The sequence below is a fragment of the Electrona antarctica genome (assembly GCF_951216825.1).
Source record: "Electrona antarctica genome assembly, chromosome: 19".
Lineage (NCBI taxonomy): Eukaryota > Metazoa > Chordata > Actinopteri > Myctophiformes > Myctophidae > Electrona > Electrona antarctica.
Genome location: NC_136800.1, coordinates 24176748 through 24194193, shown reverse-complemented (window position 1 = coordinate 24194193; position 17446 = coordinate 24176748). Strand labels below are relative to the sequence as shown.

At 42.5% G+C, this 17446-nt stretch overlaps 1 protein-coding gene across 1 annotated transcript; it reads left to right on the top strand.

The window, feature by feature from the left end:
* Window positions 1-2758: 2758 nt before the first annotated feature.
* On the top strand, window positions 2759-17194 carry LOC306943051 (uncharacterized protein; the record flags this gene model as incomplete). Its single annotated transcript, XM_079529256.1, has 7 exons — window positions 2759-2777; window positions 8414-9121; window positions 10469-11086; window positions 11628-11675; window positions 11796-11978; window positions 13366-14745; window positions 15606-17194. The coding sequence occupies 7 exons, from the start codon at window positions 2759-2761 to the stop codon at window positions 15929-15931; spliced, it is 3282 nt and encodes a 1093-aa protein (XP_079385382.1). The 3' UTR covers window positions 15932-17194.
* Between the last annotated feature and the right edge of the window lie 252 nt (window positions 17195-17446).

Genomic DNA, 17446 nt, shown 5'->3' with positions numbered 1-17446 from the left:
GTGATGAGGTCAGCACATTTGGGCACATTTTGGCAAGTGGCTATGGCCAAATTTAGGCCAAGGAGTGTTTTTCATGCAAAACGAATGCTTGGAATGGATTCAGAATCATGAAAACCCCCTAGTTTTAGTATGTCACAATTGTCACATGCTACTTAAAGCATGATGAAAATTGGGAAATGTTGCCTTATATTGGTTGTCTAGTGTCTACAGTATGGTGTGATACTGTATACAAAAATGGCCCTAACTTTTTTTCGTGATGTTTTCGGCAGAGCAGGCCTCTCGTTCTGTGAACCTTAATGACCAAGTGAATAGAGAAAACACAAATAAAAAGTACGGCATGACATCACAGGTTAATCCTTAACCGTTGAGCTTTTGGGCCTGTGGCTCCCCGGCTAAACAAAACGTAGTACCTGATCAACATCAATTTCCTGTTGATTGGTTCAGCCATTGAGATTAGGTCTGGGCAGACCCTTATTTTTAATACAATTATGGATTCTGAGGGGAATGAGGTGTTTCTTTTTTAAGAGTAGCCAAAATAGAAGATGTAGATCCGATATTCTCTATATCTTTTTTGTCCTTTATGGAAGAGATGGACGATGATAAGAATATCAGTTATCTGCCCCGTGTACCTGTGTAGTCTCTTATAGTTGACGGCAATGTAGGCTACATATTTTTACATTTTCTTTCATGTGATGTCCCACCCCACTTGTAAATAAAATCAACTGATAATGTTAGCTCCACGGCAGAGAGTGCAGACCCAACTGTTTCTCAACGTTGGGTCTGGGGACCACTAGGAGATTAAAAGGACCCTTAAATGTCTGTAACTGAGGATTTTTTTTGCATATCAGACTGGGGGTCCTTGAATGAAGAACACTAGAGTGTACAGGGATAGGATACCCTGGACTAGTACCCAAGTAAGTTGTTATTATTATTAATAATAACAACTTGGAGGTGAAAAGAACTATACGCGCCACGTCCAAACGGGGAAACTCCCCCGCGACACAGAGTGCCGCGCCCACGCTACAAGCTTGTAGATCTGCAATTCTTTATAAAATCGTGAAAATGTGGTGCAAATCTTTGAATATATATTATTTTAAAGCGACACTACAAACTACAAAACTACAAAAAACATGGGATGAAAAAAAAAATGGAGAATTGAAGAAGTAGGCCTACAGCGTTCTTACAGATGCTTCAAATGCCACTGAGCAACTTCCATTGAAATTAATAGCTGGGGGCCGGGGCAGTCCATATTCCAACTTGAAATCATTGACCTGCTTCCACTGTGCCACTGTTGATGTAAATGGGGTGCTTCCCAAATAGTGTGATTCCCAAAACCCCACCTGTTTGAGGACGCAGCCTATAGATTTAAGGGTATCACCAGGTTGAACTCATGTCAACCTCTGAGGTGTTTAATTGGCTGGGCTGTTATTGTCGGTAGCTCAACATTGCTTAACACTCGCATGACGGCTACAAAACCAGGTAACACACAAGGGGGTTTCAGATCAAGTTGACCATGTTTTTCCTGCGATCCCATTGGCCACTATCTCCCCCAGTGCTTCTAGCGCTTCTTAAAAGACAAAGTAATGGTCCATGTTATGACACATTTAATCTAAAAGTGAATAAAAGGCTGCACACTCATTTCTGCACTTTTAGACGTAATGGATGTGTCGTATGCAGTGCACCCTTCTCCTGTTTGTTTGTACAACACATCCATCACACATCCATCTCTTCACCCCGATCACAGTGGAAAGGTTTTTCTCTGGTGTGGATACGCTGGTGTGCCTTCAGATTACCTGAATCGTTGAAATTCTTTCCGCACTGTTTGCAGTGGTATGGTTTTTCTCCAGTGTGAATGCGTTGATGTCTCCTCATAGTACCTCCATGGCTGAAACGCTTATCACATTGTTGGCAGTGATAAGGCTTTTCTCCAGTGTGGATACGCTGGTGTCTTTGCAACGCACTTCCATGATAGAAAGTCTTGCAACACTCTTTACAATGCAAAATGTTTTCTCCAGTGTGTATACGCTGATGTATCTTCAGTTCGTCTAACCTACTGTAATTCTTGTCACACTGATTGCAGTGGAAAGGTTTGTCTCCGCTGTGGATACTTTGGTGTCTCATCAGATTAGATATCTGACTGAAACGCTTATCGCATTGTTTGCAGTGGAAAGGCTTTTCTCCAGTGTGTATACGCTGGTGTTTCTTCAGGTCGCCTAACCTGCTGCAACTCTTGTCACACTGAGTGCAGTGGAAGGGTTTCTCCCCGGTGTGAAGACGCTGGTGTCCCATAAGCGTAGCTAACTGACTGAAACTTTTGTCGCATTTCTTACAGTGGAAAGGCTTTTCTCCGGTGTGAATTCGCTGGTGTATCTTCAGAGCATCTAACCGACCGAAACTCTTGTCACACTGTTTACAGGTGTGGGGTTTCTTTCCTGTGTAAATCAGATGATGTGCATTTACTTCTCCTGGCCGAGTTAAAGTCTTGGTAATCTGTTGCAGAGTGTAAGATTTTGGTTTGTTGGCGTCTCCTTGAGTCGTGCTGGTGGTGATCTTCTGACAGGCTGCTGAGGTGATCCGTCCATTCTCCAGCATTTTGCAGTAGAGGTCGCGGTGGCTCCTCTTCATGTGTTTATGGAGGAAGATCTGAGACGAGAAGCCGTATGGGCACTCGCAACACGAGAAGAGTTCACCGGTCTTGAGGGACCGATACAACACTCCCTCCTGGAGCGGAAGTTTATCCTCATATGTGGTGTTATCCATGGACTGTGACAGGTGTGGTGTGAACAACTATTTGCTCTCTCTTCTGTACGTTATGCAGGGACAACATCTTATATAGGATAACCAGAGATTTGGTGATGTCAAAACACAAAGTAGACAGCCTTTCAAGCTTCTATATTAGGAAACATCTAAATACCCTATTGGCCTGAATATAAGACTTTTCTTTCCAATGGAAATATCCTAAAAAACTGGGTCGTATTATTATTGGGGACTATTTTTGATCGTCTAATATTCAGAGTCATCTTATATTCGGAACAATACGGTACTTCATCTGAGCAGTACCGCTTATCAGTGTACTGAGTACTTGGAACTAAGCCCCTGGAACCAGGAGGAAGAAGTGAAGCACCTTGGTCATGGTGGCCGTTCTGGTACTGCAGCTTACTACAACTGGGGCAAGACACATGAATGAGCAAAATGGTTTTGACCAATGGGTATTGTACCATACTGTATTGTACCATACTGTACTGTACCATACTGTACCATACTGTACCGTGCCATACCATGGCAGGGCGGTGGTGGCTCAGGGGTAGAGTGGCCGGATGGTAACCACAAGGTTGCCAGTTCGAACCCGGGCTCCCCCAGAGTTAGTGCCGAAGTGTCCTTGAGCAAGACACTGAACCCTGAATTGCTCCTGATGTGCTGGTTGGTGCCTTGCATGGTTTCCGCCGCTATCGGTGTATGAATGGGTAAATGTAATGCACAATCTATGAAAAGTCCTTTGGATAAAGGTGCTATATAAATGCACCATTTACTGTACTGTGGTGTGTGTGTGTGTGTGTGTGTGTGTGTGTGTGTGTGTGTGTGTGTGTGTGTTTAAAGAAGTAGTGTTTGTACACAAAAGGTGTAGGACATGCTTGGTGGTGTGCTGTAAGGTGTGTCTGTGTGGAACAATAGAAACAGATACTTTAAAACAGAAGCGTGCATGGTGAGAGATTAGATCATGAAGATGTGAGCTTTAAAGGAATGCAGTATCACTAGTTGGATGGCAGGTTCTCCTGGCAGCAAAGCAGAGTTTCTCACAGTGGCTTCAACTGATTTAATACTTTATTAGACATTTATTTATGTTTTTATTTATTTAAAAATACGGAAAAAGAAGTGACAGATTGAGTTTGGTCGGAATCTAATTGGAACAACCAGCTCTCTCTCTCTCTCTCTCTGTGGATCCTCCTCTTCAGGTATCTCTCTCTCTCCCTCTCCCTCTCTCTCGCTCTCTCTCTCTCTCACACACACACACACACACACACACACACACACACACACACACACACACACAGAGAGAGAGAGAGACAGACAGACATGAGTTAATTTTAGTTACAGTTTGTACAGAAAAGCAGAGAGGAAACGGTGGATATTTAGTTCTGGAAAACGTCTGACTGTGAGTTATTTAAAACCTTGTAGGCCTCTACAAGCTCCTGCGTTGTGAGCTTGTAGATCTGCCATTTTCAGTACTTCTTAAACATTTGTTTTCTAATTTATGGAATTTCTTAGATTGTTCTTTAATGAAAATGTTATCTTTTTGGGGATTTATTTGATTTTATAATAATAATAATTTAAATCAAAATGTAGGAAACAAAGGGATTTGTTTTAATAAAGTTGCTAGCATCGTGACTACGAGCTGTGCGGCCTCTTTCCTTTCTTAGTTTTATCTCCTGCGGTCAGCACCTCCCCACTACTGGTGTGCGCTCCTACCTTTTTGTTTGTTAGGAAACAAAGGGAACCATATAGGTAAATGTGTCCGTGACCCATAAATGGGAAAACCCACTGATTGGGAACTACAGAGTTAAAGGGACAATGCCAATCCTACCCCGGATAGAGTGAATTCTGAATGCCATTGCGCAGTACACCAACAACAAGTCTATGCGTGGTGTGTGCATGTGAAACTTTTCTCGTGCCGTATTTTGCTCTCCATTTCATGGTCATGGTCATGGAGAGAGAGAGAGAGAGAGAGGGTGCAGAGAGAAAGAGGTGTGAAACTGTGAATGCAATCACATCAAATAGCGTGGTTGGTGAGAAGAAATTATACAGTGGGTCGCTGTGCGTATATATGTTTTTTTTATTTTTTATAAAATAAAATATTTATTAACAGTTTGCAGAATTACAGTACATTTCAAGCACAAACTCAATACAAAGACTGTTAACTGTGAGTGGACGACCCAATTAAGCATTACACTTGTTTACAAGAGGGTCCACCATGTTCAATTCATCAAAACATTTAGAGACGTACAGATAGACACTACTATATAGTCAAAGAACAGAACAGGAATTCATCATAAAGGAGGTAAAAAGGGAAAAGAAACATATACAGTGAGGGGAAGGGGGGCGGTGGGGGGGATTCAGATTTTACGGGGGCCAGTTTCGAATTGCAGCCATCCGTAGGTGCCCTTTGAGAGCGGTTTTGAAGGAGTCAAGGGATTCACATGTCTTAATGACTGTTGGTAGGGCGTTCCACATTTTGGTGGCATAGGAGCGAAAATAATTTAGTCCCTTGTTTGTGCCGAATCTGGGTTGTACATGGTTTGTTGCACTCCCTCTGGTGTTGTGGGTGTGGACTATGTTAACGTTAAAGAAGTATTTAGACAGGTACATGGGTATCTTGGTGGTGTATCGAATCTTGTGAACCAGACCCATTGCAAGATGCTGTACTCTGTCGTCAACCCTAAGCCATTCCAGCCTGTCAAAGTGGGCAGGGGTGAGGTGGGTTCGGGGGGTGAGGCCAAGTAGGAGCCTGACCAGTTTGTTTTGGGAGGTCTGGAGCCTTGTTTTAAGGGCCTTTGAGGTGCTGTGGTACCAAGAGGTGCATGCATAGTCAAAGAAACCTTGTACGAGGGCTCCTGTTAAGGTCTTCAAGGTGTTTTTGTTGACCAGTGAGGAGATCCTGTAAAGGAATCTTGTTCACATCTTGGCACATCTCTCTCCTGTTTAGGACATAAAGGGCGCACCCTTGACTGCATTCCGTTGTCACTGTGCCTGCATGCCGACAATGTGCGCGCGTGAACCTTTATTAGCCTACATTATAACGTGACATTTATTATACACCTCGAAAATAGCCACTCTACAAGCTCACAACTGGTTGCGGACGCGACACTTCTATCTGATCTGATTCTGCTATTATTTTCTGTGCAGGACTTGCCAGAGCAATGGTAAATTGTCTATCATTTTTAAATTATATGGAGAGAAGTTGAGAGTCGGGATTTGGAGATTTACGCACATAGTGTGACATGCTGACAGACAAGAAACTTGTTCCACTTCCACTCACAATTTAGGTGTCTTTTAAAATGCGGTACTTATTCCTTCATAAAATTGAAACCTGCTACTGCAGTGATTTTCTCCTGTGTTCAATGCGTTTCTGCATTTGTGTGTGGAGTGGACACAGATATCTCTGTCGTATGGGCAGAGATATCTGCCCATAAGAGGAGGTATGGGCAGAAAATATCCGTTTTGGACGAAAATATCTGAGGACGAAAATATCCGTTTTGCAAAAGAGGCCTAAAAGCCATGCCATTTTGGCAGACTTTAGAGCCAATGAAACTTCCATCTGCTAATATCCAGAAAATGTAAACACAATTGTCTCACTGGATTCAACTGGAATTGATATTAAAGTGAATACAAGTGAGCTGGCAGAAATGTGAGGAATGGAATATGTCCATCAGTCCAGCCTGCATGCTTGATTAGTGCGTTATATCAGTGTCAGTAGGTGCGGTTCCATTAAGCCTTTGCGAAAAATGGAAGCGTATGTTCATTAAGTCGAAAAAAGAAAAGCGAATTGTCGGTGTTTCCATTAAACTGATACAATGCGCATATGCAATAAGTTCATGAAATGTGCAGTAGGTTGCACTGTTTTGCCAGTAAAGTGAGGCTCATGTAAAGTAGTCCTTATCGATGTTCACACCATTGATTTGATGCGCTGTATGTGTGCTCTCAGTTTAACCGACGGGACCCCATATACTGCGCTGTAATCTGATCCCTGGTCAGCGGCTGACCGACCGTCTGCGGCTTTCACAGTATTGACGACACCTACAGTCAAAGAACGTACAAAGAACGATTTGTTGTGTAATGCTTGTCTTAATATATTCGGGGCACATGTAGCCTATATGTCACGGGACTCGATTGGAGCATACTGGTCGTTTATACTGTAAATTGATTGATTGCAGCTGCAAACAGTTGTGAATAACTTGTTTCATCGGCTATATAGCCTATAGCCTACACGTTTAGGTTGCTTATCTTATGCAATGAATATAAATATATAAGAATAGATGAAGCATATGCATGGATCGAAATCGAATAGCCTGCAGGGAGTAGGGACCCAGGCAGCTAGGTTATATAAAAGTTTAGTCTACTACACTACTCGTAGTCCACGTGTGTGTGTGTGTGTGTGTGTGTGTGTGTGTGTGTCTTGCATCCATACAGTAGCGATCCAGATATCAAAATGATCGGAGCGCCCCGATCAACTCGGGAGGATTCAGACTTCATATGGGATCTTTGAACACGCTACACAATTATTAATCGGAAGGGTCGGGTAGTAGTAAATTGGGACCTTATATGTATCCACAACATCACTCCCTCTCCCTCTCTGTCCACCATCCCATGCACCGTTCACTCCACTGCCTCCCCATCGTTGTTTTATTTTATTTTCCAACTGTTCAAAAGCGATATAATGCGAGTTCAATGCTTTCTAATTAAAAACCTTTTCCGCAAGTGTTTCCATACACTATTTGCGCATTTCCCTTTTTTCGAAAAAGCCTAAATCCGCAACCTCCAAGCGAAAAAGTGTTTTTGCGAAAAATGGAGACTTATTCGCATGTTGATGTGTTTCCATCCAGGAGATTTTGCGCAAGAGCCTTAATGCGCAAAAAAACGGCTTTATGGAAACGCACCTAGTGTCTGTCACTCGTAGGGTGACTAGATCCAAAGTGTTCATTTGAGGGACAGAAGTATCACTTGTGTGGGACAATGGGGACAGGACGGGATTAGTGACTTATTACTTAAAACCTTTGATTGTAACATGTAAACAAAATTAAATAAGAAGGTTGCCTCTGGCTATATCCGATTTTGATTCTGGAAAGTTATGCAAATTCTGTTCATTCATATGTTCCTAATGCCTAATTTGCGTATTTAAATGTACAATTTCAGAAAACTGGGAAGTTTCATGGTGATAACTATTTCTTAAAATGTGTCATCCTATTCACCTAGGTGAAAATAACAAAATGTGTGATAAATAAATATGAAAAAAGATACTCCTGTGGAAGGGTCATTGTAGAAAAGAGTCATCCTAGTGAGCAGCAGCAACCCTCCCCCTGGCCTACTCATGGATTGCATCCACCCACCTCACGTGCTGTCACTCCCTCTCAATCACTAATCACACCTGCTCTCACTCACTCCTCAATCAGTGGCCAGCTATATATACTGCCTGAGTGCCTTTCCATGCAGTCATTGTTTGTTGGCAGCAGCAGCAACAACACCACCACCACCACCACCACCACCACCACCACCACCACCACCACCACCACCACCACCACCACCACCACCAGGTTAACCAATACATGAATGATGAGATAATATTGTACTGAATAATTACAATTCTAAAGTATTATGAGATTATTTATGACTATAGGCTATTGTTCTTGTATATTTTCAGGCCCCAGTAAGAAACCCTCAGAGACACGAATTATACTTCTGGGATATAAAACATCAGGGAAGAGTTCATCAGGAAACACCATCCTGGGTTCAGAGAAGTTTACTTTAGAGAGAACAGGTCAGTGTGAGAAGAGACAGGGAGACATAGCAGGGAGACAGGTCACCGTGGTTGACACTCCAGGATGGTTTTGTGTTGACTCTCTAAACGACACATCTGAGCTGATCAAACAGGAGATAGTTCATAGTGCATATCTGTGTCTTCCAGGACCACATGCTGTTCTCCTGGTTATAGAAGCAGGTGTTTCACATACAGCTGATTATTATGAATACATACAGGAACACATGCAGCTTCTCAGTCAGAGAGTGTGGGGTCACACTATGATACTGTTCACACATGGAGACTGTCTCCAGAGACTGTATTCCTCCATTGAGCAGTACATTGAGAGTGGAGGAAAGGCCCTCCAGAGGCTTGTAGAGAAATGTGGGAACAGGTATCATGTCTTCAACAATGAGAACAGGGGTCATGACACTCAGGTCACAGAGCTGTTGGACAAGATACAGGAAGTGGCAGGAGATGAAGGAGGCTGTTTTGAGATTGACAGAAGAGTGTTAGAGGAGACTGAGATGAAAAGGAGAACACAGGATGAAGGAGCAACACAACGACAGATGAAGGTGAAGAAAGAACGAGAGAGCATCAGGTCCAAGATGGGTATGTAATTATTTAAATTGAAATCACATCTGTCACTAACACACTTCTGAGCCTGAGGTACACAGAACCAGTGTGACTATTTAATCATCACCATGAAGACAAAAACAAACACATCAATATATTTGTAGTAGGTACATTATATAATTGTCTCCACCAGGCCGAAGGCATGGGGAGATAGTATGTTTTGCACTCCGTCCGTGTGTGTGTGTCCGTCCGTCCTTCCTTCCGTCCGTCCGTTACCAGCTAATCTCCGGCACCGTTGGCCCGATCCATGCCAAACTTTGCACACACACTCCCTGGATGCCAACGACGAACCTCTGCCCCGAATATTCCTCAACGGCCTGTTATAGCGCCACCATGAGACCGATTTAGGCAAAACACATTTCACTATTCTCCATAGTCATGTGATCAACACGGATCTGCACCATTTCCCATCTTCCATCCTGATTGGCTTCCAAAGCTCACATGATTGGTCCGTTTCGAACAAAATGCCACAAATCACAAACACAGTGTGCAATTTCCGTGAAGTTATACACGCACATTTCCACTAGGCCACGGACGACATGCCACTCATTTTGTTCCAAATCAGACTCACGGTGGCGCTATAACAGGGCAATTCCTGTTTTTACCTATAACTGCATCGATCTGTATACAACTTATGTATGCGCACTCCCTAGAGGCCAGGGAAAAACATTTTCCCTGCATCCCTCCACATCTGCCGGTTATAGCGCCACCATGAGGCCGATTTCAGCAAAACACATTGTTTATGTTAGTCGCACAGATTTCATCCAAATCTCATGCAAATCGGTACATATGATCTCTGTAGTCATGTGATCAAGACGAGTCTGTTGGATTTCTCAGATTCTACACTGATTGGCTAAGATTGCCTTCCAAGGTTTTCAGGAGTGGCCCGTTTTGTATACAAAATGCTGCACATGTCTTGCTCATCCAGAATTCTATCCTCAGAGATGCTACTGTATGAGTGATCTGGGTCTGCATTTCCTCAACAAAATGAAGAAAATTATTGAAAAAAAACAACACAAAAACATGTTTATATTACTCCTAAACATTTTGCCAAACATCAAACACTGACACACTCCTATATCCTCCTGGTGGAGACCTGTGCCCAGACGGGCACTTTTTCTAGTTAAATATGAATTATTTGTCGCAATGCGACACGTTGTGAGCGTATAGAATTATTCTCATGTGTTTTGATAATTGTGGAATATTTGTGAAATATTTCACACGCACGCACGTATGCACGCACACATACACACGCACGCACGCACGCACGCACAGATACAGATACACAGATAAATGTTGAATGTATTATTTATTATATTTCAGGTGATGACCTCCATCTGTCAGAGATGAGAATTACACTTCTGGGACATATAGCTTCAGGGAAGAGTTCATCAGGAAACACCATCCTTGGTTCAGAAGAGTTTAGTTTAAAGGAAACAAGTCAGTGTATGAAGAGAGAGGGAGACGTAGCAGGGAGACAGGTCACCGTAGTTGACACTCCAGGATGGTGGAAGGAGGACCCTCTACATGAAACATCTGAGCTGATCAAACAGTTGATAGCTATTAGTGCATCGCTGTGTTCTCCAGGACCGCATGCTCTCCTCCTGGCTATAGTAGCAGGAACCTCATGTACAGTTGATGAGTGTAAAAACATAGAGCAACACATGCAGCTTCTCAGTCAGAGAGTGTGGAGTCACACTATAATACTGTTTACACATGGAGACCTTCTAGGAGGCAAATCCATTGAGCAGTACATTGAGAGTGAAGGAGTGGCCCTCAAGTGGCTTGTAGAGATATGCGGGAACAGGTATCATGTCTTCAACAATGAGGACAGGGGTGATGGCACTCAGGTCACAGAGCTGTTGGACAAGATACAGGAAGTGGTGGCAGTTAATGGAGGTCATTATGGTACAGGACGTCCAGCAACATCAACACCTCACAGTGAGTATATAAAAGTTGGTAATGCTAACATGCTAACAATTGTATAGGTAAAATGCAGGCTACATGACATAGTGTCATGTAGTGGACATTGGACAAAGTACTCAACTCTAGTTTGAGTCAAATACTCCTGGTCAAATATTACTTAACTACAATTGAAAGTTAATTGCTCTGTCAAATCTCTACTGTCCCCAAAAAGTCAACATTTCCCAGAAATCTTCAAAGAATTAAAAACACAGTGAAAATCAATTTTCACTATTTTTAGCTTGTAGAGCACTATTTTCATTATATTTGAAATAGGGCTTAAGGGCATTCATAATGAGTGTGTGTGTGTGTGTGTGTGTGTGTGTGTGTGTGTGTGTGTGTGTGTGTGTGTGTGTGTGTGTGTGTGTGTGTGTGTGTGTGTGTGTGTGTGTGTGTGTGTGTGTGTGTGTGTGTGTGTGTGTGTGTGTGTGTGTGTGTGTGTGTGTGTGTGTGTGTGTGTGTGTGTGTGTGTGTGTGTGTGTGTGTGTGTGTGTGTGTGTGTGTGTGTGTGTGTGTGCAGGAGCAAGTCCCCCTTATGTCTCAGTGTCTCTCAGGGGTCGGCTCGACGGTAATATAACTTTGTATTACTATTATTATTATTATTATTATTATTATTATTATACAATAAAGTAGCATACATCACCCTGCATATATATATATATTTATATATATATATATTTATATATAGGAAATCCATTCTTCACGCGGAACCCAGCAGAGCTGACGGGCACCTTCATCAACACCAAGCTGAAGAAGAGCATGGGAGGGTTCGGCTTCACGGTAGCGGGGGGCGATGAGCCTGACGTGTTCCTTCAGATCCATTGTCTTGTCCTGGACGGGCCCGCCGCCCTCGATGGGAACATTGAGACAGGTTGGTTGCTTTAAGAACTCCTGTGATGACATCATTTTGCCGATAAAGGTAACCCTGGGCCCATATCCACTTTCAATAGAAATATATATTTAATGGATGGGTGTAAATAATTACCGGTATATCAAATTGAACTTTTTTTTAATTGAAAATGTCACACAGTATAGCTTTAATTTACCCCTTTGAACTTCAAACGTATACTGGGTAGACTGTGTCAGATCTGTGCAAGAATTAACTAAAGATGTGGTAATGATGGTAACCAGCATGCTTTAAGTATTTATCCATTGGTTATTCATTACTATTCTCGGGTGTCCGTTGCCACACACACACACACACACACACACACACACACACACACACACACACACACACACACACACACACACACACATAGTGATGACTGACCCAAAACAAGAGACAGGAGTTGTGAAAGCCAAAATAGTTTCTTATTAATTCAGTGGGGGAAGCAGGGAATAATAATAATAATAATTGTAATAACAACAACAACAACAACTATAATAGTAATAATTCATAATTCATAATTAATAATTAATAATTGATAATAATCCATGCACGGTTTCTAAATGTCTCCTGTATCTGTTGTTTGCCTATAATTCGATGGAAACACACGGTTTGGGGGTTGGCACAAAAAAAGAAAAAAGAATAAAAAGAAACTGAGAAACTGATGGTGTAAATCCCTGGTTTTACTAACAGGTCAAACTGACAGTTACACCATCTAACCAATTTCCATTGTGGTTAATTCATAATGTCCCAGGGAAACATCAAAAGTGTGGGAATCACTAAACAATGTGAGTGAATATCAGAATCAGAATCAATTGACTTTTGACTTAATTGTCACATCATATTATTATTATAAGTTACTAAGGTAGGTGAAATTCTTAGTTCTGCAGGCTCATCATTGCAGTTAAAAAAGACAGAAGAGAGCAGAGCATAACTTGCATAATATATGACTAATCTGCATGATACAATTGTGAGTGCATAATAAATACATATGTCATGAATTTACGTGAATAAATATAAAAAGAGTCCATATTAAAACACAAATTCAGTTCATTCTTTATTATAAGTATTATTATTACCCTTATTATTATTATTATTATTATTAATGGTGCAAACATGACAGCTTCAGTTCAGTGTGCACTGGAAAAACTGTTTAAGTAAAGAGTCTGGTGGAACTGCTCCCGATGCTCCGGTAACGTTTGCCTGGCCGTGCATGTGGCAGCGGATTGAACAGGCTATGGCTGGAATGTCCCTGATTCCACACAACGTCTGTATTTCCTTGAGGAGGGGAAAGTTTTAGACAGTTTGTACAATCAAACACATCAACACCTGACATGTCTCTCTCCCCTTTGTTTCCACTTTGTTCAAGGTGACGTGATCGTGAGCATCAATGACACGTGCGTGCTGGACTACACCTACCCAGAAGTGATGAATGTCGTCCAGTCCATCCGTATCGGCTCAATGGTCAACCTGGAGCTGTGCCGTGGCTACCCGCTGCCCATCGACCTCGACGACAATGACGACCCCAACACTAGCCTGGTGACCTCGGTGGCCATCCACAGCCCCCCGGCATCCAAGCATGTCGGCGATCCCAGATGTTCTATAAAAGAGACATCACTGTCCCTGGGTGTGACACAAACAAACACCATCAAAGACAGCAAGAGTCAATGCCAGGAACTGACCCAGGACCAGCAGGTCCAGAGAGACCAAGAGCAACAAAAACTGACCCAGGACCAGCAGGACCAGAGTGACCAAGAGCAACAAAAAATGACCCAGGACCAGCAGGTCCAGAGAGACCAAGAGCAACAAAAATGGACCCAGGACCAGCAGGTCCAGAGAGACCAAGAGCAACAAAAAATGACCCAGGACCAGCAGGTCCAGAGAGACCAAGAGCAACAAAAACGGACCCAGGACCAGCAGGACCAGAGTGACCAAGAGCAACAAAAACTGACCCAGGACCAGCAGGACCAAAGTGACCAAGAGCAACACAAAATGACCCACGACCAGCAGGACCAGAGTGACCAAGAGCAACAAAAACTGACCCAGGACCAGCAGGACCAAAGTGACCAAGAGCAACAAAAAATGACCCAGGACCAGAGTGACCAAGAGCAACACAAACTGACTCAAGACCAGCAGGACCAGAGAAAAGTTGAGAAACTCACAGATCTACTGAAGGAGAGAGAGAGAGAACTGCAGAACACCATCACAGCGATGGAGGATAGCAAGAGAGAGCACCAAAAAATAGCCCAGGACCAGAGGGACCACGCAGAGAAGCTTGCCGTTCAAATGAAAGAAAAAGAAGACACCATCAAAGAGATGGAAGACAGCAAGAGAGAGCTACAGAAACTGACCCAGGACCAGAGGGACCAAGCAGAGAAGCTCACAGTGCAAATGAACAAAAAAGAAGACACCATCAAAGAGAACAGCAAGAGCCAAGAAAATAAACTCATCCAGGAACAGCAGAGACTGAGCGACCAAGTGCAGAGGCTCACAGTTCAAATGAAAGATCGAGAAGCCATCATCAAAGAGATGGAAGACAGCAAGAGAGAACTACAAAAACTGACCCAGGAACAGAGGGAGCAAGCAGAGAAGCTCACAGTTCAAATGAAAGAAAAAGAAGACACCATCAGAGAGATGACGGAACAACATGAGCAGAGAGACCACACAGAGAAGCTCACAGTTGAAATGAAAGAAATGAAGAGTGTACTGGAGAAGATCAGCCAGAGACAGATAGAGGCAGACCAGAAACGTGAGTGAAACCATGTTACTCTTTCAAACGTGTGATCACAATGCTGCTTCTATTTAGTCTGATGATGCATCCAGTTTCATGTCATTACTTTATATTACATTATGTTAAAAACCAAAACCTTATACTTCTATTGAAGTTTTCTGGTCCGTGCCGAAAACGTCAAAACATTTTAATGTGCTTTCCGTTGAAAATGCAGAAAAGTGAAACAACCTCCTACTCTGGGACATTTTAAACCGTTCTGCCTAAAGCCATAAATGTTAAACATGTGTCGACACAGCCCACTTAGCGTACAATATTACTCAATTCAATTAACAGACTAATCAATCCACTGGAAAAGAGGACTATTTATGAAGTATCCATAACTCAATTTATTTGGCCATCTGGACAAACTCATCTGTTTGAGTGTTTTATTTGTTTACAGTTGAGTAAGGAAGCAGAAGGGAGCTAGTGTTTGTACGCATAGGCACATGGTCTATCTGTGGTGTTGCGTGGCAGCGTCATGCTGCAATATTTTTCACTTTCATTTTCTGCAGGGAGCGCTGCTGTGTAAACATAGCCCAAGAGTCTGCAATCTATTTAGCTATTTATATTAGGAAGGAAGACCCGGACTGTATCCATGGATCTGTATTCGGATTTGATGTAATGATAAAATCAACTGGAAGTTGACATAAAAAAACAAAAGCAGTAGGTTGATTTTATGTGGTGGAATATGCAGGTATGCAAGTATGCAAGTTGTGAAATATGTGGGAAGTTTGAGCGATTATGCGATTACCTCTACCAAAGAATAATTGTACTTTAATGTATTATCTTGGTTATTTTTTTAATTACACTACTAATGATAAAACAAATCCCCCTTCAAGGTGCTTCTGCAACTCAGCTTAATCCGATCCAGGACGTTGCAGGAGCAGAACAGAAGTTGAAGTCTGCGAGGAAGCTGTTCATTCAAAGAATCTCAGAGCCCGTCCTGCATGAACTTCTGGATGAACTTCTGGATAATGACATCATCACGGATGAAGAAATGGACACTGCCATGGCGGAAAAGATCACACAAAACAAAGCACGGAACGTTATCGACATGGTACGTAAAAAAGGAAACAAGGCCAGTTCATTCATGATTGGCATTATCAATCTGCTGGATCATAACATTGGTGAAGTGCTGCAGCTGAAGCCACCGCCTACCGATTAGCTTGATTTGCTAACTCTACGGATTAGCCTGACATGCTATGCTACGGACTAGCCTGATATGCTAACTCTACATATTAGCCTGACATGCTAACCGTATGGAAACAATGATTTCACAACTAGTGCAGGGAAATGAGGGCAGCGCAGAGAAGGGTCAATAGACCATGGAAGATAGAAAACACTGTTATAAGCCTGTGAGAAAACAGCAATGGGAGTTAAACAACAAATCAACAGCGATGTAAAGCTACACAAGAGACGGTCACGGCCACACAGCCAACTCAAGGTACGGCCACGGAGCCGACTTGGGGACCCAACGCAGCTCCTTCAAGGAAAACAAACAAATTAACGGAGCTGAACGTGAATCCCCCCCACCGCCCACCCCTTTTTTTCCCTCACTGTATATGTTTCTTTTCCTTTTTTACCTCCTTTATGATGAATTCCTGTTCTGTCTATATAGAAGTGTCTATTTGTACGTCTCTAAATGTTTTTGATGATTTGAACATGGTGGACCCTATTGGAAACAAGTGTAATGCTTAAGTGGGTCGTCCACTCACAGTTAACAGCCTTTGTATTGAGTTTGTGCTTGAAATGTACTGTAATTCTGCAAACTGTTAATAAATTCTTCAATCAATCAATCAATCAATTTGAACCTGGGTATTCTCCTGTACAAGTGCTGATTATTATATTTTACCACTGAGCCAATGCTCCGGGGTGTCCTCAGAGTTACTCCTGTAAGGGTCGAGTTGGAACCTCCATTTGGCCCCCACTTTGAGAACCAGCTCTGCCCTACACTGAATCAGGAACACCATGTTCATGGTGATTGAAGTCTCTTCATAGATTCAGTCTGTTTGACACTATGAAACTCAGGGAGTTTTTTTTTTTGTAGATCTATTTTTGTAGTTCTTACAATATTCATGTATATAGGGCAGTATTATGCGTGTCTTAAGTACCAGGTCTTATGACTTAACTTAACACCTGGAGGTGTATAAAATATATATGTATAATATTTTTGAGGGGCGCTAGCCCCATCCTATGTCCACTTGTCCAGCTTTGAGGGCAAACATAATTGTCTCAACACAAACATTGAATGCCATTGACAATGAAAGGCCAGCTTTGAGTGTTTGTGTAAACACAAACATTGTGTTAACACAAACACTGAAGACGAAGGTGAGGACGCAAATTGTGATTGGCCAGAATGAGATGATGTAACTGTATGGTGATAACAACGGGTGTGATTTTTTTTAAATAAACTTGACAAATGAATGCAGACCTTTTCAAATGTAATTATTCTGCTCAATTGAATGTAATACACTACTCTACACATAGTTTTATTGAATCGACCTGTACCTTCCTTGAACTGTACCCATTCTATTCTGCAATCTGTTAATACGACCAGGCCAGCTCAGCGAGTGTGTGTGCTGGTATGCCGGTTTAGCAGTGACACCCCGTGGATGCTATGGGGAAGTGCAGAGGGACTCCTCCCCTCGGATCCTTTTTTTCTTTCTTTTTTCAGACTTCA